The sequence below is a fragment of the Sorex araneus genome, chromosome 2, assembly GCF_027595985.1.
Source record: "Sorex araneus isolate mSorAra2 chromosome 2, mSorAra2.pri, whole genome shotgun sequence".
Taxonomy (NCBI): Eukaryota; Metazoa; Chordata; class Mammalia; order Eulipotyphla; family Soricidae; genus Sorex; species Sorex araneus.
The window spans coordinates 275,856,139-275,877,191 of NC_073303.1; the positions used below are offsets into that span (position 1 = coordinate 275,856,139).

At 49.3% G+C, this 21,053-nt stretch overlaps 1 protein-coding gene across 1 annotated transcript in view; it reads right to left on the reverse strand.

The window, feature by feature from the left end:
• The window catches only part of CLSTN2 (calsyntenin 2), a 484,980-nt gene that overhangs the window by 24,841 nt on the left and 439,086 nt on the right, over window positions 1-21,053 (reverse strand). The window contains exons 9-10 of the mRNA XM_055127980.1: window positions 14,236-14,398; window positions 2,176-2,342 (exon numbers count right to left, since the gene is read on the reverse strand). Of these exons, the coding sequence (XP_054983955.1) occupies window positions 2,176-2,342; window positions 14,236-14,398 (330 nt within the window). The remainder of the gene's footprint in view (window positions 1-2,175; window positions 2,343-14,235; window positions 14,399-21,053) is intronic.

Genomic DNA, 21,053 nt, shown 5'->3' on the forward strand with positions numbered 1-21,053 from the left:
GGGGAAAGGCAGGCCCGGTGCTTGTTTCTGTGTGTGTGGGGGATGGTTTGGGGCCACACCAGCAGTGCTGGGGGCTTACTCCTAGCACTGTGCTTAGGGAGCACTCCTGATAGGCTCGGGGGCCTCGTGTGAGGCTGGACATGAAACCCAGGTCAGGAGTTTTGGAGGCACCGCCCTGAAGCCTGGTACTGTTTCTCCAGCCCCTGCCCTGATGATTTTCAAGACCTTTGAGTAGAGTTGCGGGCCTTGAGGAAAGAGCATTGACTTGTGTTGGACAAGTCCCCGAGCCCCAATCTCCTGATTTCTGTAATGGGGTCATAATATTTAATTTGTTTGGAGGAGTAGGGATAATGAACTTCAAATCGGCCCCTGTGGGTGCACCATAAATTGTACGTCTTATCATTAACTTCTGGCAGAGGGCTCCAGTTCCTGCCAGCCGCGTCCTAAGGCTGGATCATTGGCAGGGACAGGGGCTGAGACGCCGGCCCAAGCTCCCCGCTCCCAGCTTCTCGCCCTCTTTAGGGCAGCCCTTTGCAGAAGCATGGACCACCTGCACAGAAATTGCTTTGACCCATCATTTGTGGTTGGAAGAAGACCCCGTAGCTTCCAGGTGCAACTTTTGGGGTTTGTTCTGTGGTTTGGCTCTCTGGAAACTGGTGGCCCAGGATGGCCTGGTGCAGACAAGGCTCAGGAACAATCCAGAATCAGACAGACAAGGAGGCGAGGGACCATGCACGCATCACTGGGGGAAGGGGGATGGTGCTGACCACACACTACAAACAGGACACACTACCCCTGGCGTGCCCTGCTCGGGACTCTGTCATAGGTGCCTGGAGGGGCGGGCTCGGCCAGCTTCCACGGACTAGGCTGTGGCAGGTCAGCCTTTGCCCCGAGCCTGTCCCGGTCAGGGGCCCTGGTTCTCCAGTGCCTGCTGATCCAGATTCAGAGTGCATACACACACACACACACACACACAAACACACACATACACACCACCCATGTTCTGGAAAGCCTGATCATGTCTGTGTTCTCCCCCTAAGTCCCTCCATCCTTTCCTTGCCTGGTGACCCCTCAGTGTTGTGCTTTCCTGGGACCCGCATGAAAAAAATGCAAACACCTAATGGGAAAGAAAAAGGCCCCAGGAGGTGGCCTCCGTCAGCTCCCTCCCTCACGCACTATCCCTTTTCTACTGGGTTTGGGCACTGGTAGCTCTGGCTTTGGGGCCCCTGGGTGCTGTGGGGTGCTCAATCCCCTGTTCAAGCTCTTGGATCTGTGCCAAGTGCCCCCTCCCCTTCCTGTTTCTCCCCCACCCTCCCTTTTCTTCTTGGTTGACTCCAAGACATTTTGCTCAGATGCCACCTCCTCCAAGGAGCCCTCCCTAACTGTGTTTCCTCTGGGCTCCAGTGCTTCCTAGCAGGGCTAACTGGGCCCACATTCAGGTTCTGTGCATTAAAGACCTTTGTATAAGTCAGTAGGCATCCAGTTGTTTCCGGTCCTCAACTACTCAGGCACACAGGGGACCAGGACACGGCTCCATCAGGCATCTGGAACAGGGCCGGGGATGCAGAGCAAGGCCACACTCACGTCGGGGAAGCAGTTAGCACACACCTACTGAGGCCCAGACTCCCTGGAGGCAGCAGGCTGGGCACCCGCCCCAACTTCCTGCCGACTTCCTCTCAACTTGATTTGACATGGTCCAAACTTTTTATTCGAAACTGATTTGGGGGGTTCGCCTGGGGGGCAGTCCCAGCAGTGCTCAGGTGCTGTTCCCAGTCCTGGGATCAAAGGCCACCCTTGGTGACGCTTGTGGGGAGGGGCACACTTGGTGACCGGATCCAAGCAGGTGGGCTGCACGCAAGGCGACCACCTTACCTGCGGGACTACCTCTGTAGCCGCAAACAGGATTTGAACGCGTGTTATTTCTGTGTCAGTAGGACACACAGCAGAGCAAGCCGCCTTCCCATGCAGGACAATGAACACAGGCTGCTGTCCTGTCACGGTCACCTCCACCTCCTGAACACAGAGTCCTGTCCTGTCCCAGTCACCTGGTCACCTGTCCGGGCCCCCCTGGCAGCACCTTTGCTGGGGCCCCATTTCTATGCAAATTGATGGCCCCACCCCCATTACCCAGGTGCCCTGGCTCTGGACTCTCTGATTGGGTGGCTCCTTCCTTACCTTGATTCCCTGGCCCAGGCTCTCCAGGGAGTTAATGTCCAGCCCTTCCTTGCAGGCCTGCAGGCAGGAGATGACCTTCTGGCTGTCCATCTTCCCTGGGCGGATGGTGAGGCTGGCCAGGCTGCCGTGGAAGAACTGAGCAAACCTCGGCTTGGTCACTTCCCCCCCTGAAGACAGAGATGTCCAGTTAGTCGTCCACTGGGCAGTGGGCTGGAGAACCACTTCAGGGCTCCACTCGTTGGCCGGAGAGCCCTGGACCTGGTGACCGTCCTCTGACCCAGAGCTCTCAATGCTGGACAGGAATGGTGGCCAGGATCTCCGCAAGCGGCCACATGCCACCAAGATCTTGGTACCCTGAGCTGCGCCTGCCCTGGACAGCTGGGATTTCTGAACAGGCCAAGCTCGATTGATTCGAGCACCCTGGTGCCAGGTGGAAGCCCAAGCCTGAAGGCTGGAGCTGCCACTCTCGGGAGCATCTGGAAGGTTCTTTCTTTCCCGCCTGTCTTCCCCTTCCCCCTTAAATCTGCAGGGCCAACAGCAACAAGGGACATTTACCAGGTGTGAATTGTATGGGCCGAAGGTGCAAAGTTCTCAGCGGGCATATTTTAATGAATCTTTATCAAACCTGGGATTGGGAGTAATTAAAAACAAAACCACTATTTTACAGTGACAGATGAACAAGCTCAAGTGTTGAGAAAAGGGGCCCACCCAAGGTCACAGTGAAAGGAAGTGATGGAGTGCATCCCTAGAGCTGGAAAGATCCAGAGGGTCGCTGTGGTAGTCACCGTGGGTGCCAATTGGGAGACACGGCTTATTTGTTAAATTTTGATTTCTGGAGGTGAGGTGTGCTGAGTTTTTGTTACGTTTTTTCGGTTTTTAAATTTTTTTCCTGGAAAAGGAGCTGAGAACCATGTCTTTGGGAGCCTGCACCCCGAGAGCATCAGCCCACCCGTGTATAGCCCGGCTGGAACAGGCACTCTTTAGGACTGGTATCTGGTATGCTGATCGCCTGAACAAAGAGGGGTGCCACCCTGCCTGTCACCTCACCCCCCTGCACTGCTCACTCGGCTGCTTCATCTTTCACACACCAAACTGCGTGCCCGTTCTTGGAGATGAAGATGTTTTTCTGGAGCTGTCTTTTCTCTTGATAGGCGATGCCCTATATTCTGGACTCAAGAATGCCAGGCCCGTGGTGCCTTCCTCATTAATGACACAGCGCCAGGAAACCAACTCAATTAGCATGTTGCAATGGGAGGCCTCAGCCTCGAGTCTGAAATACATTGGCGCTAGGGGTGCTGTGAGCCGGGAGTCTTGGAGATAATGGATACATGAAAAAATATCTTTCTGTGTCACATCTCGGGTGTCTGCGTACACCACATGGCTCCTCTCTTCACAGTGAGACACAAACATGCTCCTGCATTATTTTAAGAAAGCACATAACCCGCTTCCTCACACAAAGAACTTGCTCTAAATGTTTGCGAACATGGTTTTGAGTTCCCGAGGCTAGATCGGCACGCATTTTTTTAAAGTGTATTTTAAAGATTTGTCTGCCCGGCCTTCTGTGCGAGTCTGTTCATTATCAGATGTGGGCCGTGCTTTCCAGGAGCTCCTACTTGGAGAATAAAGTATAGAAACGGGGGAAGGAAAATAAAGCAGGATCAAATTGTGCAGCATCTGAGGTAGTCGAAGGCGGCAAATGCTCTTTCCCCAACACACGACAGAGAGAATGTGTCCAACAGGCCGGGGTGAGGGGCAGGCGTCCTGGTCCCCTGGGTGAGTCCTTCTGACTCCGTGGCTCTTTCCACAGGCCATTTCGCTGAATCCCTAGCAGGTGGGGCTGCTGGTTAGCCATCGCTAGTAGCCTCTACTCCTCCTTCATTCCCCCTGGTGCTCCTTCAGTTCACATCCGGCTCTGGCTGTGCTGTGAGTCACAGGAGGGGTGTGTGGAGAGAAGCACAGACGAACTTGAAGGGAATATGCGGGGAGCCGCCCCTCAGCCCCTGAGTTCTGCTTCTTTTTTGTTTTTTTGCTTTTTGGGTCACACCTGGTGATGCACAGGGGTTACTCCTGGCTCTGCACTCAGGAATCACTCCTGGCAGTGCTCAGGGGACCATATGGGATGCTGGGAATCAAACCCAGGTCAACCGCATGCAAGGCAAACACCCTACCCGCTGTGCTATTGCGCCAGCCCCCTGAGTTCTGCTTCTTAATCCTCAGGAATGTAAGAAAAACCTGGGTACAGATCCGCTTAAGGGGAAAAAATGGAGGGAGACAACCTGTGTTCCACAGACCAGCGAATGACGCCCCAGATTGGTGTATATATGCATGTATTTGTGTATATGTGTGTATGCATGAGCATGTGTGTATGTATGTACGTGTGTGTTGGGGGGGTGGTGGTGATGGGGGGTGGCTGAGCTCTAGAAAAAGCAGATTGGGGCACTTGGCATCTGTTTTCTGAGCTGTTCCTCAGCAGGGGGTGCGGCTAGGAGGGGCTGCTGACCGCGCATCTCTGGTCACCAGGGCAGATGGATGGTCCGTGGAGAAGTTCTCCATATGCAGTGCCTTCACTTAACTCAGGCAAGGAAAGAGGAGAGTTCAGGTCACAGAGAGCACCAGTTACTGAGGCATGAAAGGGCTGAGCCCACCCCCCACCTGCAACACCTAGCAGCTCCTCAATACCCTCCCTGGCACCCGAAGGAAAGGGAATCGTTTCCAATTCACAGAAGCAGACTCAGGGAGATGGGGCTGGAGTGGACCCTGGGAACGTTATTCTTTGTGACTCTCCACTCTGGACCAGCTTCTGTTAAACTGTGGCCGCTTGCTTTCAAAGGGGGCAGCTTGCTTGGCCACTGGCCGGAAAGGAGGGACGCTTCCCTTCAAACTCAGGCTACTCCCAGCCCCTGGCCGGCAGTGGGACACAAAGGGGGCACAGTGGGCTTTGAGGAAATTCCCTAGGGAGGTAATAATTGGGCTGTTGCCTACAGATGGGGCAGCTTGCAGTGACATGGGGCTGGGGAAGAGCGCCCAGGAGTACTGAGATTCTGAGGACACTGGAAGGCTTTAGCCGCAGCTCCCCTTCCGAGTGTACCAAGAACATGGCTGCCTTTGAGCACTGGAGTACTGGACAAGCACGTCACAGCGAAGCCTGCGTTATTCCAAGCCAGAGTCTGCACTGGGAATTAATTCCCCCTCACTTTCCTTTCCACCAAGGGGGTGGGGCGGTTTGGAGCTCTCTCCCTCTCAACACGGCTTTTTCTTGGGAAGGGTCACACCTGCTGTGCTCAGGGCTTAATCCCAGCTCTGTGCTCAGGGATCACTTCTCGAGGGGCCTGGGGGGGCCCATATAGGGTGCCGAAGATTGAACCTGGGTCAGCCGCGTGAAGCCCAAGTGCCCTGCCCGCTGGACTCCATCTCCAGCTCCACACCCACATGCCTCTGAGTCCGAGCTAGGACTGAGCTCCATTAGCCCCATGTGTGGGGCCACCTCTGGGCTTCCCTCCCCGCTGCCTCCCCCATGGTGATTTAGTGTAAGCGCCACCCTGGGGTGGGAGGGAGCGGGAGGGCCTCATTCCCTCTCGCCGGAGTCTGATGCTGCTCTGTGCATGGTGTTGATGGGGACGTCCCTCAGTGAACACAATTTCATGGCTGGTTGGGTCTCAATTTTGAGCCATGCAAATGGAAGGACCATCTGAAATCTGGCTTTCTCTTGCTTCCTCATTTCGGCGATGGAGATAGCCAACAATCATGAAGACTAAGTGAAGTGTGTAATGAAGCCCCCATGCCGCGGTTATCAAACTTGTCTTTACACAGTGTTCCCAACTGACACCACCCCTCTTTCCCCCACCAGGGTGCTCAGCTGCAGGCTGGAGAGACAATCTGCCAGCAGGACGGCTCAGGACACAGAATCGACTGGTTTCCTTCAGAAAAGCTTTCGGATTTCTCATACCTATTCCTCCAGCCTTTCCCCAAAACATTTATATAGCATGTTCTAAGTGGGCAAAACACATGATTTGCAGATGGCTGGAAGTTCATGGATTTGGGAGATCCTCAGAGATCACCCCCTTTTTTTCTCCAAAGATGCAAGGAGCATGGAGGTAAGACACTGTATTTAAAGACCGGCTGTGACCCAGAAGTCCACGAGCTGGACAGATCTTTAAGGATCATCTTGACTTGGTCCAGTCTGTGGGGGAAAATGCCAAAGGATGGAGCTAGTAATTCAACCCCAGATTCCAGAATATTCTTGGTCTTCCATATCCCCAGAAACTGGGGTGAGGTGGCAGAGTGACTAAAGTAAGAGACCTAGGTACCAAATCAGAACTTTGGGGGATCAAGGTTAGTTTCTGAACCTGCAAAATGGGATCATGGCCTTGGCCTCCCCCAGAGCATCGCTAACTGAGAAGGCAGGAAAAATGCACAGCCCGGCACAGGTCCGCCAATTCCGTAGCCTGTTCTGGAGAAAGCAATGACAGGTTCTCCATGCGAAGTCACCACGTGAGTTCTCTGCCTCCTTCCAGCCGCCCCTTTCTCTTCTCCACCCCACTCAGAAATGCTGGAGGGATGCTTTTGTTTTTGTTTCAAGCCTTAGAAAATGTCCTGATTAAGCTAACATTTAGATTAATGTTTCGAACCAGGTGCAAAATTGAGCTCCACTCACACCTACTATTTATTTCCAGGCAGGAAATGGCTGCTGTTGAAGCTGATGTTTTCCGTGTTCTTAAACCAACCTGCCGTGGCATCCAGGGAGTGGTCTGACCTTGATATTTCAACAGGGGTCATGTGAAAGGCACCCTTGGGTTATCCTGTGTCTGCACACGAGGTGCAAATCATCTTCGAAACAGCCTAGGAAATGGGATGAAATTCAACCAGCAGGATTACTGGCCTCCTGGAGCTGTGGGGTTCGGGAGGAAGGGGGACCCGCGTGGCGTGAGCACGCTTACTCCGGAGCTGTGATTGGTGCCCAAAGAGCCCCATCCAAGCGTGAGCCATCGGTGGCTCAGGCTGGTGTCAGCATGTTAAGAACTCTGATGAGATTTTCCCAGAGTGCTCCTGGAACACTCGTCATAGAAAGTGGGCCTCACTGAGCAGAGTGTGTATGTGTGCCAGGGGCAGTGGTGACTAAGATTGAGAAACAAGGGTTGAGGAGGCCAAACAGATTGCTTTATTTATTTATTTGTTTATTTATTTATATTCTTTGCTTTTTGGGTCACACCTGGCGACGCTCAGGGGTTACTCCTGGCTCTGCACTCAGGAATCACCCCCCCCCCCAGTGGTGCTTAGGGGACCATATGGGATGCTGGGAATCGAACCTGGGTCGGCTGCGTGCAAGGCAAATGCCCTACCCACTGTGCTATCACTCCAGCCCCCAGAATGCTTTATTTTGCCCATTTCCAAGGGTGAGTTTTCAGTAAGCAAACATCCATTGTGATTCTCCAGTGAGGAAGTATGCTGATGTGAGGAGTATGTGCGTTGGGGAGAGTTAGGGAGAGTCCTAAAATTGACCTTGGCCTGCTTGTGGAAGGGGCAAGCTAGGGCCTGGGGTGCTGTGAAGTGCCCCCGTGGAAAGGCCCTCGGATCCCCAGGCTGACGGCGCTAGCGCCCATCTCTGTCTTCCAGCCGCCAGGACCCGAGGGAGGCGGCATCATTTCAACACAGACTTTATTAAGAGAATTTGTACTAAATTAGACTGAGCTTATTAAACACCAGCAGCCACTCCAAGTCTGCATGGATTTAGTGTCTGACACAGAAACAAGCTCTCAGGACCACCTGTGGCTCCAGTTCCCCCACACCACCCTCTAGCCTAATCTGTCTTTTCCTTTCTGGGTTCCTTGCCTCAGGACCCCCTAAACCCTTTCGACATTGGTCCCCTGAATGGTTTTAATTCCTAGATCTCAACCTTCTGATAGCGCTTTCTTTGGTCAGTAGTGGGTAGGGTTTACGGTCAGGAGCTTAAAGGGGGCATCCAAGTCAGGAGACGGTAAAGCTGGAGGGTCTTAGGAAGATCCAGATGAGGGGAGGAGACCCCTAGCAGAGGAGGGATGAGGTAGTCAACAGGAACTAGCCACCAGGAAGGGAAGAGGAGGAGGAAGTGAGGAGGGGGTGAGCCAAGAACCCTAACCCTGCTCGGCTACTCTGTGGAGAGAACTTGGGTCCAGATGTCAGGCCAATAGGTAAAGGCAGGGGTGTGTGTTCAGGGGTAGACTGAGCTGCAGGCCTGATGCCCCGAGTTCGATCCCTGGCACCACCCTACATGCCAATGGTGAGCCCGGTAGCACAGCTCTTTGTGATCCTGGTACCATAAGAGCTAAAGTGGTACCGTAATAGCTAAAGTGTAGGGGCCCTGGGTGAACGTCTCATGCCATAAGAGTGTGCAAGAACCACAGCCCAGGGCACAAACCCTTGTGTCATTTGCAACAACAAAGGGAAGGGAAAGAGGGAAAACCAAACAGGGAGTGCTGAGGCGTTTGGCTCCTACTGCAGAATGTTAGAGGCATCCGGGAATGTTGCCTGCAGTGACCTTGCTTTACAATGCTGGGGCTGCCCCAGAGCTTGGCCCAATGCAACCAGTAGGGCCTTCTAACTTCTCGGGGGACTGGGGTTACAGAACTTGCCACACTCCAGTTTAGAAGATCCAAGGGCCAAGCAGACACGGTCTCCTGTTGCTGCTACTTAAAAATACTCTGCCACAGAGGCGGGGGTGGGGGGTTGGGGGGACGGGATTGGAGGGTGGGAGGGATACTGGGTTCATTGGTGGTGGAGAATGGACACTGGTGGAGGGATGGGTTCTCGAACATTGTATGAGGGAAACATAAGCACGAAGATGGGTAAATTTGTAACTGTACCCTCACGGTGTCCCACTTATTAAAAGTTAAAAAAGAATAATCTAGTATGCTAAAAATTCAGTAAACTATCATCTATATAATTTTTTTTTTTTTTGCTTTTTGGGTCACACCTGGTGATGCACAGGGGTTACTCCTGGCTCTGCACTCAGGAATTACCCCTGGCGGTGCTCAGGGGACCATATGGGATGCTGGGATTCGAACCCAGGTCGGCCTCGTGCAAGGCAAATGCCCTACCCGCTGTGCTATCGCTCCAGCCCTGATCATCTATATAATTTTTATGGATGTTCAAATAAATTTTAAAATAGTAGAATTAATAAATATATCTGCCATGTCACACAAAAGGTCACTTTTTTTTACAATATAGAAACATATTTACATTTGTAATCAGTAAATAAATCTACTGAAAAAAAAAAAGAATAACAGGACTTGAAATTTCACCACTAGAAAAGTGATACCCAGGAAGTACCTGGGAGAGAACAAAGCAACCCACCTTTTGAAATTGTTTCCTCCAGTGACAGGATACAGGGAGAGAATTTGTCCCAAGGCAGTGGGTTTTGAGTCATGACTGCCTTGGGTCACCAGAGGGTCTGATCCTGCCCCAGAGCACGTTTCATCAGCACCCAAATGAGGGCAAGGAGATGTACACAGCCTTGCCAAGAAAGGAGGCATCTGGCTTGACGTGAGGCCGTTTGGACTGCGAAAGCCAAACGCTCTCTGCCATGAAGATGTGTTGAGGCCGCAGGCTGTTCTGGCAACACTGCTTAAGTGTAAATGAAGACTCAATATCTATTTTTTTAATTACTGTTAGAAAAATACCCATGAAAAGGCAGTTTCACGGACGACTTTGGCTTTTGATTCACTAACAGGACACAGCAGGCTAATTGGCAGTGGGGCTGGAGCCAGTCCCCCCGAGGACCCCATGGGCAGCTGCTATCAAATTATTTTCTCTCCTCTTTGTTAGACCTGATTGGAAATTTTGCAAGTGGGAGCCAGTTCCCTTGCCAACCTTAAAAGCACCTGAAAAAAAAAAAAACAACCAACAACCAACACCAGCAGCTCCACACAACTGCAGGCCCCAAGGCAATTAGAGGTTCACACAGTGGGCTTATAATATGTATATAAGTGGGCCTCCGAAGGTTTAGAGCTCGCTGAGGAAAGGACTGCATTGTGGGCTATTAATTTCACAGTGCCATGTCCTTTTGCAGGCTCCATGGATGTGCCTTCACAAGACAAAAGGGTGGCTGTAAAGAAGATATTATTAGGTATTCATGAGAATCTAAGCTCCTTAATGAGACAGGGCAATGCTCCCTGGCCTTGCGCACTCCTCCACCTCTTCCACTCCACCATGTGTTCTAGGGGCACGAACACAGGAAGGGATCCTGTCATGCAGGATCCATGATTCCTTGCCATGGCATAGGTCTCTCTCTCTCTCTCTCCCTTTCTCTCTCTCTCCCTCTCTCTCTCCCTCTCTCTCTCTCTCTCTCTCTCTCCCTCTCTCTCTCCCTCTCTCTCACTTGGGTCTCCCAAGGGATGCTCAGAAGGCTGAAGGGATCCCATGGCAATTCTTGGCCAACTGGTCAACCAGTTCAATGCAAGGCCTTGAGCATGCAATGCTGGGATACACAGGCCACCCTGGCAATGCTCGAAACCTCCAGGGCTGCACTCGGTGATGTTCAAGGAACCACATGGTGCTGGCGATGGAAATAGGAAGGGTACCACCACTGTGCTATCTCCTCACCATAGCATTTCCCTCCTCTTCTTCCTAGTGAATTCTCACTCATTTCATACAGCTCAATTTGAAAGAGTTTTAAGGAGTTTTTGCCTATGCTGAAAATCTCCCAAAGACCTGGCATTCCTTTGAGGGAAAGCATGCACATCTTCTCCAAGGACCCAGAAAGTATGTGGTCTGATTCCTGTTCATATCCCATACCCAATCTTCTAACACTTGTCTTGTATCCTTAACTGCAAGTTGAGATTAACAGTGCGTTCTAACATTACGGTATGGAATGGAGTCCTTGACACCCCATAGTTCATTCCCACCAGAGAAATGTCCACTCACGTATTAGTAGCCAAAGGAAATCCCACGACCACACCTAACTCCAGGGAAGAGCTGTTCTCATGTTTATCTAGGAAGAAGAAAGAAGCACTCCACCCTGATTCTCCCTCTTCTTCCCATTCTTAGAAAAGAAATGCCTGACTTGGTTTAATATTTAAAAAGCATTTTTGTGGCATAGCTCTTAAAAAAGCTCAAAATCGTAAATGTGTTTTTTTCAAAGAGGTTGGGTTGTATCTTCACAACATCAGAGATGCTATGGATAGAGTCAAATTATCTTTAGTCCTTTATGTGGGATCTTGCGAGACAATAAATATGGAAACAGCACCAGGAAAATGGGGTAAAGGGCCACAAAAAACACTCCCCACCCTAGCTTGGGGGTCCTTTTGAAGCATCTGCCCAGAGGAATTTCCGAATTGCTATGGACCACAGACTGATGTGTTACTTAAATTCTTTTTTTGTGTGTGAGGGTGAGTATTATCATTATTTTTCCTCATTCCAGTGTTTCAGTGTGTGTGTCTGTATGTGTGTAACATTGGCTATATGAGTGGCAAATACTTCTTTCACGCAAATATCCAAATTGTTTTCTTTCTCATTTTTGCAAAACTTCCTATTTTTTTTAATGGGCAACAGATATCCCCAGCAAAGACCACCTACATTTTCACCCTGATAAAGAGAGCCCCAGGAAGCATGGCCATTGAATTTGGGGCCAGTAACTGTGGAGCTTTGGGATTGCTTAGAGGAAGATGTTTCTCACCTGAGAAGGACAGTTAAACAAGTACCTTTGGACTCTGCTGCTGTTCAGAACCTATTTTTCACTTTTCTCCCAGAAACATGGCAGGTTTCTGGCCCTGTCCTGCTGGAATCAGGTGTTGCCACATGCCAGCTTTGGTCAATACAAAGTGAGTAAAAATAATTGGTGTCACCTGAAGGTGTTGAGTGTTATGAGATTCGCTATGCTCTCTTTGTCCTCAGAATTCAGCAACATGGCCACTAGACATGCTTGCATCTGAGACTGAGAGCTCTCTGTTATTTTTTAGTAATTATGAATAGAAAATATTTTAAGTAACTGACCTTTGGGACTTTCTTGTCATGGCAGTACACCTTAACCTAGTCTCATTGACTTGAGGTCACCCTAATTCCTGAAAGGATGACTTTTAATGTTTGTGGAGATGGCTTTTCACCCATTAGGTACAGAACCAGGTGGGCCACAGTTGCATCTGAGCTTGTGAAAATTGCAGAAGTGGGGTAGGGGGCTGGTGGCAGGAAACTTTCTGATGCAGGTTGTCTGGGATGATGGGGATGAAGGTATTGTTTCTGCTGCACTCATTTGTGGAATATAAAATAACACAATATGAGACTGACATCCAAGGACAGTAGACATAAGGGCCAGAAATACTGCCTAATAGTTGAGAGCTTGTCTCATGAACTTGGGGAGAAGGAAGCTGGAATAGAGAAGGGATCACTAAGTCAATGATGGTTGGAGGAATTGTTTGGGATGGGAGATGTGTGCTGAAAGTAGATAAAGGACCAAACATGATAAACTCTCACCATCTGTACTGCAAAACATAATTCCCAAAAGTAGAGAGAGAGTATGGGGGAAATTGTCAGCCATGGAGGCAGGGAGAAGGTTGGAAATGGGGGCATACGAGGGATATTGGTGGTGGAGAATGTGCACCGGTAGAGGGATGGGTGTTCAATCATTGCATGATTGAAACTCAAACATGAAAGCTTTGTAACTATATCTCATGGTGATTCAATTAAAAAAGAAGATATTGTCTCTGAAGGCCCTTAAAGGAAGGGCCATGGCCAGGTTCATAGTAAGATATGACTGGGGTGCTCTGTGGGTATGATCCATGCAGGTGGTGTTTGAGAGTATTGGTGGGTAGTTGGTGTCCAGATGGGGCTGGGAGCCACAGGAGAGGGCCTTTCCTGTGGTACAGCTGTGTTCAGTGACGGATGATTCCTGGGCAATCTCTGAATCAGTGCCTTGCTCTCCTAATTAGTTCCATGGATTCTTGCCAGATGCTATCACCTCTCTTTTCTGAGAGCCTTGGGAATTCCGCAATCCAGATGAAGTACTCACCAGCAATGTGAAATGTTTCATGACCTTTTGGTTACCAAGTGATGGATATCAGATGCCAAGTAGGTGACCTCAACTCGAAACCTCCTCTTCCATTCGCTCCCGTGAGTCACCTCCTGGGTTTTATGCACCGAGGCTGATCTCCGTGCCACATTTTCCTTTCCTTTCCACGAAGCAGTCCAGCAACCGCTCTTGGTTCCAAACCAGCCTGCCTCCCCTGATTTACTCTTCGGTCTTTGCTCCGCTGGTTTTCTGAAGGCACAATCTTATCCCATAACCCACCTCTCCCCCTTAGCCTCGTATGGTCAAAATCACAAATCTGTTGCTTTCAAAGAACCCTTCAATAGGAGTTGAGTCATAGCTCCAAATCTGTTTATCAAGGATTATTTTTCATCCCGTTGCTCTCGGGTTATTGTGGCCCTCTAGGGAGCCAAAACAAAGACGTCAACCCAGCGTAGTGAGAGACAGAACGATTACCCATGCACGAGGAGAGCTGGCGCCCACTTCTCCCAAAGAGGAGATCTGCCTGGGTTTGGGAAGTAGAGAGAAAGCAGGGAGGGACCAGGTGCCTGATCTGGAGAAAGCAACAAGAAAGCCCTGACCTTAATGAGCAAGGAAGGGGCCAGTGCTGAGGGGAACCTGAGTGGCCTTATATCTGTGGACACTCAGGAGTCAACAGGGGGTTAGGCAGCTTGTGTGGAGAGAGAGAGAGCCCCTGGAATCTGGACCAACCTAGCACTTCACAGAGCAACACTACATAACTCTACATGCAGCCTCAGTCCTTTCTCTCCACAGCCCAGTTTGAAACCACAGATGGTGCCAGGACAATGGAAAGCATTAGCAACTCAGAGGCGACCAGAAAACTGCTCCTGTTGCTCTAAAATCAAAACCTGGGCTCATGCCAAGTGCTTTATTATTACACAAGCTTAGTGCCTAGATTTGTACTAATTTCTTACAAACCCCGTTTTGTCACTAAGGGATAGCACATTTTCCAGACTAGTTCTCACAGCACTTACTGCTCTCTCTTCACTATTAGTGCCCTTGAGCAGTGATGGAACAGGGGGAGGGAGTCAAGTCAGGGTTACCTTGCCAACAAGCTCCAACCGTAAGCTGCATGGCGATGTGTGATGGATGAATGGGCCAATCGTTGGTCACCAGGTATGGCTCGTATGTTGCTCCATCCATGTATAAGGTAACTACAGGAAACTCCACGTTGATGACATAGTAATGCCACTCTTTGTCACAAATCTAATCAGAAGAAAGAGAAGGGACAGTTAAAATTGAATGTGCAATGAGACTTCCAACAGGCTTTTACTCTTCTTCTGGAAAGAGAAGAGAACACGTTTTTTTTTTTTTTTTTTTTTTTTTTTACTCTTTTTTATATTTTTATTTTGATATTTTATATATATTTTTTTAATTTTAAATTTTTTATTGAGTCACCATGTGGAAAGTTACAAAGTTTTCAGGTTTGAATCTCAGTTATACAATGCTTGAATACCCATCCCTTCACCAGTGCACATATTCCACCACCAAGAATCCCAGTATAGCACCAACCCGCATCCCCACACCCCTAACCTCCCCACGCCCCTAGCCCCCCACCCTTAGCCCCCCCGCCTGTGTAACTAATAAATTTCACTTTACTTTCACTTTGATTGCATTCAATATTTCAACAAAACTCACTATTATTGTTTGGAGAGTCTCTCCCCTAAAGTCAGACCTGCTGAAAAGGAAGCATTAGATAATTTGTTTTCCATTGCTGAGGATGAAGAGGTATGAGGCCGAGTGACCACACTTAGCGGCTTCTCCGTTTCGGGTTTCTGTATTTTAGTATTTTACTAACTAAGTCCAGAGAGATACCTGTCAGAAGTTGCATCATTGCCAACTTGTACTTCTCAGTTACATTATATTCCACATATGAGTGCAATCTTTCTATGTCTGTCTCTTTCTTTCTGACTCATTTCACTCAACATGATACTTTCCATGTTGATCCATTTATATGCAAATTTCATGACTTCATGTTTTCTGACAGCTACATAGTATTCCATTGTGTAGATGAACCAGAGTTTCTTTAACCAGTCATCTGTTTGGGGGCACTCTGTTTTTTTCCAGATTCTGGCTATTGTAAACAGTGCTGCAATGAGCATAGAAATACAGATGCCATCTCTACTATACCGTTTTGCCTCTCCGGGGTATATTCCCAGGAGTGGTATTGCTGGGTCAAATGGAAGCTCAATTTCTAATTTTTTGAGAATCGTCCATATTGTTTTCCAAAAGGGCTGAACCAGTCGGCATTCCCACCAGCAGGAGCACACGTTTTGATCAACAGTTTTTATTGCAAAGAACTCCTCGACTACAATGTATGGTAGGATTGAGTCTAGAGAAGTCACACAGACACAATGGCCAAACTATGGGACAGAAGAACACCGAAGTATTCAACAAGGAGGTCAGAATTTGATGGTATTGGTGATAAGGGCCCATCTCCTTGTTCATATAATAACTAACTGTGTAGGCTGGTGAGTTCTTGGGGGACAGTTGGGGGGTTATCAGCCAAAATCTGTATGCAATTTTTCTTCTTATTTCTCTGGTTTTGGAGCCATACCCAATGGTTCTCAGGGCTCATTCCTGGTTCTTTGCTCAGGAATCTCTCCTGGCAGTGCATGGAGGGCTATAAGGGGTACCAGGGATCAAACCCTGGTCAGCCACATGCAAGGCAAGTGCCCTATCCACCAACCCCCTATTTTTATTTTTCTTTAGGAGAGAAAAATAAATGGAATTGAAGTTATTTCTCTAAGCTTTGGAGTAGACTAGGGTTCTATAAAAGAAGACGCTCTATTGCAAGAGAAATGATGGTGAAGCTAGAGAAGAAGAGGATGGATGGGACTCGAAAGAGGAAACGGGAAGATAGAATTGGGAATGAGGAAGGAGCAAAAGAGAAGGAACTGCATGTGAAAGAGGAAGAAGGTTGGATATGGGAGAATAGGAACCTCAAATCCCTTTCCCCCTGAAAGAGCTGTTGTAATCTCATGTCACCTAAAACTCAAGCAAAATAAATCTGAGAGAACTAGTCTTCCCACACACCCCAAATTACATCCTATCTTGGAGTTCCCAGGGGGTGGGTGGGTGCAGAAGGGAACCCAAAAGTAGGGGTCTTTCTATAAGACAGGGAAATATCTGACTCACTGAGTGAAAAAATTACCTGAACAGATGCCCTCATGTCACACTTAAAACTTCTTAGATATCTAAAAGCATTGCACATAGTTAAGATACACAACACAGTGATTTGACACACACACACACACATATATGTGGTGAAACGATGACCACAGTCATGCTGATTCACCAATTATTCCCTCATAGGGCAACCGCTGTGCACCTGTGTAGTAAAAGCACCTGGAATCTACTCTCTAGCGAATTTTCCATGTTCAATTTAGTCTCATTCATGAGAGTCCTTGCGCCCCAAGTTAGAGATCCAGACGCCTTCACGCTGACAACCATCTGCACCCAATATGTCTATATCTAGGCTGAGACCTTAAACCTGGCCTTCTCAGATGAGTAGAAATATTAGGATCTGGGATGGAGCCACCATCACTGGTCTCAAGTAACCGCTCTTACACAGCATGGTCCCAAATCTAAACCGAGAGTGGCATGTCTTGGCAAGGGAGATAGGAAGCATCAAAGGTGGCGAGGCCAGAGGACGGAGGCCCCCTCCCCACAGCAGCCCCATCCACGAGTGCCTTGGAGTTCTGTTGGACTCTCTCTTCCCACCCCTCCTCTCCCTCTAATTCCTGCTCCCCGCCTCATCTGCTCCTCTCATCTGGATCCTCTTGTCTGCATCGCCACTGCCATGCGTAGCAGCAGAGACAGATGAGTTCTGTGTGAAGGTGACCCCAAGGTGAGGGCATCAAAGCCCGGCCGACATCCCACTCTGGATTGAATGTGCTGTTTCTCATGAATAGATAACACCAACAGGGATGCTAAATGATCTTTTCCCTTTCATTTTGGAATAAGGATTTTGTCCTTAATGTTCTTTTTATACTGTCCTGTCTCATGTCTCAGAAAATTGTTCCTTTTGAAGCCCATTAGCCTGATAAAGTCTGATGAATATTTTAGGGGGCCTTGGAAGGTAAGCAGGAGGGGTCCAGCAGATGTCTCCGAAATCCTACGACATACTGCTGAGTACAGCTCGGTGCCGGCTACACTTGGTTGAGCTGTTACTTCTGGCTTACACTCCCCTCCCGCCTCATGAGCGAGACCAAGCTGGGTGGGGAACAGAGCTCTGAGGCATAGGTTACAATGGAAGACCCAAAGGCAGTGTCTATTTCATGACTTCATCTTTCCTAATAGCTGCATAGTATTCCATTGTGTAGATGTTTCAAAGTTTCTTTAATCGTCGTCTGTTCTTGGACACTCGGGTTGATAAGTGGATGGACCGGGAGAGTATCATGCTAAGTGAAATGACTCAGAAAGAGAGGGACAAGGCATAGGAGGACTGCACTCATTTGTGGAATATAAAATGACATAATAAGAGACTAACACCCAAGGACAGTAGAGATAAGGGCCAGGAAGATTGCTCCACGGCTGGTAGCCTGCCTCATGAGCTGGGGGAAAAGGCAGCTGGAACAGAGAAGGGATCACTAAGTCAATGATGGTTGGAGGGATTGCTCAGGATGGGAGATGTGTGCTGAAAGTAAATAAAGGGCCAAAAAGAAAAAAAAGGCAATGTCTAGTGTTGAAGGAACCATGAGAGTTGAAGAGAGTACTTGACCTCACTTTCTTATTGGTTTGAACATGCAAGGCAAATGCTCTACTACTGAGCTACATCCCAGGCTAAGAAGAATATGTGAGTGAGAAGACATCTCCCAGGAGGCCCACCCAGGTTTTGAGGTCTGGACAAGGAAAATCAGGCAGCAATCCCAGAACCTGAATATCGGCCACTCTAGGGGACATTTCAGAGGCATCAGGAAATCTCTGGCCCTTTCTGGTATGAGGAAGGACTTACACTACCCCAAACCCTGTAAGTGTGGGCAGAGCATGAGGACGGGGCGGAGGGTGTGGTGGGAGGGTTAGGGGGTGGGCTCCCCTCCAGGCCACCTGCTCTCCACTGGGTCGGCAGGTTAAAGCCTCCACATCTGCTGAAGGTGTCACCCTCCAGGTCCTTCTCCCTCACACACTCGTAACGTTCGTGCAGCTCACAGAAAACACCCCACAAAGAAGCCAATCAAAACTAATTTCGTACCTCCACCTTGGCGGCGTCCTGCTCTCTTGATTGTGGAATCCTCTCCCCAGGCTTCCCCCTAGCTTTTCTGAGGGGTGTTCCAGGAACAGCCGCCCTCTCCCATCTCCCCACACACCCCACAAGAACTGGGACCCTAGACACCGAGTCCCATTTCTTTTTAAAATTAAAAAAGAAAAATGTCATGTCATTAGCATATCCAAGGCTCCCAGCCGCCTGAAAGTATGCGCTGGTAATGACTTTCCCAGCCTGCTGGAAAATAGAGCTCCTCTATTTATAGCGTTCCTATAAGCATCCCGGGAAACAACAGTTGGGAAAGGTCAGCGTGATCGCACTGTAGGCACGACTGGAAAGTTCGCCAGTTTTGCTTAAGATCGGCATTAAAATGCCGCCGCCGTAGCTGCAGTTTCGTTCTGGGGGTCTGCAGAGAGGGGCAGTCCAGGCTGGCACGTCACTGTGCCCTTCTTATCAGCCTTTTCTCATGTCCCAGCAAGTACAAGTGTGGTCACAATGAATTTCTTTGTACACACACCTTTGTTTCCATTTCTGATGATATCCTTGTGAAACCCTTGGAATCACAGAGTAGGGGCATTTTAGATGGTTCTCATGGATGCAGATTGTCTTTTTTTCCTTTTCTGGCAAAAGGTCATACCTGTTTCCACTCCTGCCGACAGCAGTGAGCGTGTGTGCCTTGAGTTCTGACCACAAGGATTTAAAAAATAAATAAATAAAGTACCATGCTAGCAATTTGAAAGGGGACACATTTGATCTCATTTTAATAGGGGTCACTTCAGAGGACAAGAGTTGCACTCTGCAAGGTGGGCCTCCGGGGGAGAAGAGCAGCTGGGCTAAGCCTCGGGTCGAAAGAATGAGAATTCCTCTCGCCGGCTCCTAATTGGGCGTCTAAACAGCTTTTCAGCTCAGCCTTGGCTTTTGCCCACACATTTCCCTCACCAAGACACCCACCAAGGCAGTGCCTAATTAGGGTTTCATAAATGTGAATCTCTGATCAGGAAAAGCCCCTCATTAACCCTCCACTAGAACTTCAGGGACAAACTGCATTTGAAAAAACGATCAAGCCAGGGAGGCAGCAAAATAAATATATCAAGGTGCAGCTCAAACTCTCAAGAAGGAAATTAGGCAAAAGTGACCTTTCCTGGGGGCTGCGGAGGGAAGAGTTTTTGTGCCCAACTGTGTCCCTGGTGAGTGCCACCCGCACTGAGAGCAAGTCCCACGCCATCTCCCGGGTAGCACCCAAGGCCTGAGCTGAACTCCAGCGGGCAGTTCCGCTGCGGTTTGTCTGGTGAGTAAAAGTAACTCAGAGACCCGACATGGGCCAGTACAGCTCAGGAGGGTAGGAGGCAAGGACGAGGCCAAAGGAACTTGGAGCTGGGAATAGGCAGTTGCTTCTGGGTGAGGGAAAAGAAAGTCATGCTGCAAATGAATGGGTCCAAGTTCCCTGGCAGGACCTCACTGGAGTTGGGAGTTTGTGTGGCCAGAGGATTAGGGAGTGCCACATCTGTTCAATGTGAGACACGCTCACCTCCCATCTGCTAGGGAGCATGCAAGGGGCTGACCAGCGACCAGCTGATCATCAACATCTGCTTTGCTCTCAGGGTTCTCAATCTTGGGGCCAGAGAGGTGTTAAAATACTTGCCTTGATGGCACCAACCCTGGTTCAATCCCCTGGCACTGCATATGGTCCCCTGAGCCTCAAAAAGAGTGATTCCTGAGCACAGAATCAGGAGTAAGACTGGTTGTGCCTCCTAAACAAACAGAAATAAAATACAACAAAACACAACTCCAAACAACAAATGGGGGTGTACCCAGTGGTCCTCAGGGGTTATTCCTGGCTCTACACTCAGAAATCACTCCTGGTGGTACTCAGGAAACTATATGGGATGCCTAGTATTGAATCTGGGTCTGCCACATGCAAGGCAAACACTCTAACCACTGTAATATCATTTTGACCCCCCAAATAAATTTTTTAAATGGGTTTAATATAGTTAGGGCAAGAAGCAGATTTCAAAAGATTAAAATGAAATGCTGAACATGTTACATGGTGAGGTCCCAAGAACAGGACAATGACTTCCAGTTGAGTGAGGGGACAACTGGGGAGGCATGGAAGGGCTGTTAGGATTTTCTAGATGCAGATGGCAAGGTAGGTAGGGCAGAAGAATTCTTCCTTCACCTCTCCTTTCTGTTGTCTAAGAAGGGATGAACGAGGCTTGGGGCCTAAGGAGAGTCTGCAGGTACTGACTCCCACATTTCCTACTTGGTGAATGAAAGCAAGCTCTGGCCTGCAAGGAAATTCAGGTCCAACTAAGGAATTGGCAGAAAGGCCTGTAACCAGATCATGGCACCCACTCAGCCCTATGGAAAGAGAAGGGAATACAGTTGTGCAGGAGGAAGGAAACATGGCAGAGCCTTGGGGAGCCAGAGGAAGAAAGGGAGGAGAGGGTGAACCGGAGGCTGGAAGAGGTGGGGAGCTGAGAGCAGGAACACAGCTTGTTTGTACTCTTCCAGCAATGGGAGTCTGGGGGCTGGCGGGGGAGGGTAAGAGCAGCAGGAGGAGGTGGGCTGTGGTCCCACCAACAACCAGCTTGGCAACGTGCTGCTCAATTTTGAAGCCACATCAAATTCCTTCTAAGAACATCGCCACAAAGTTCT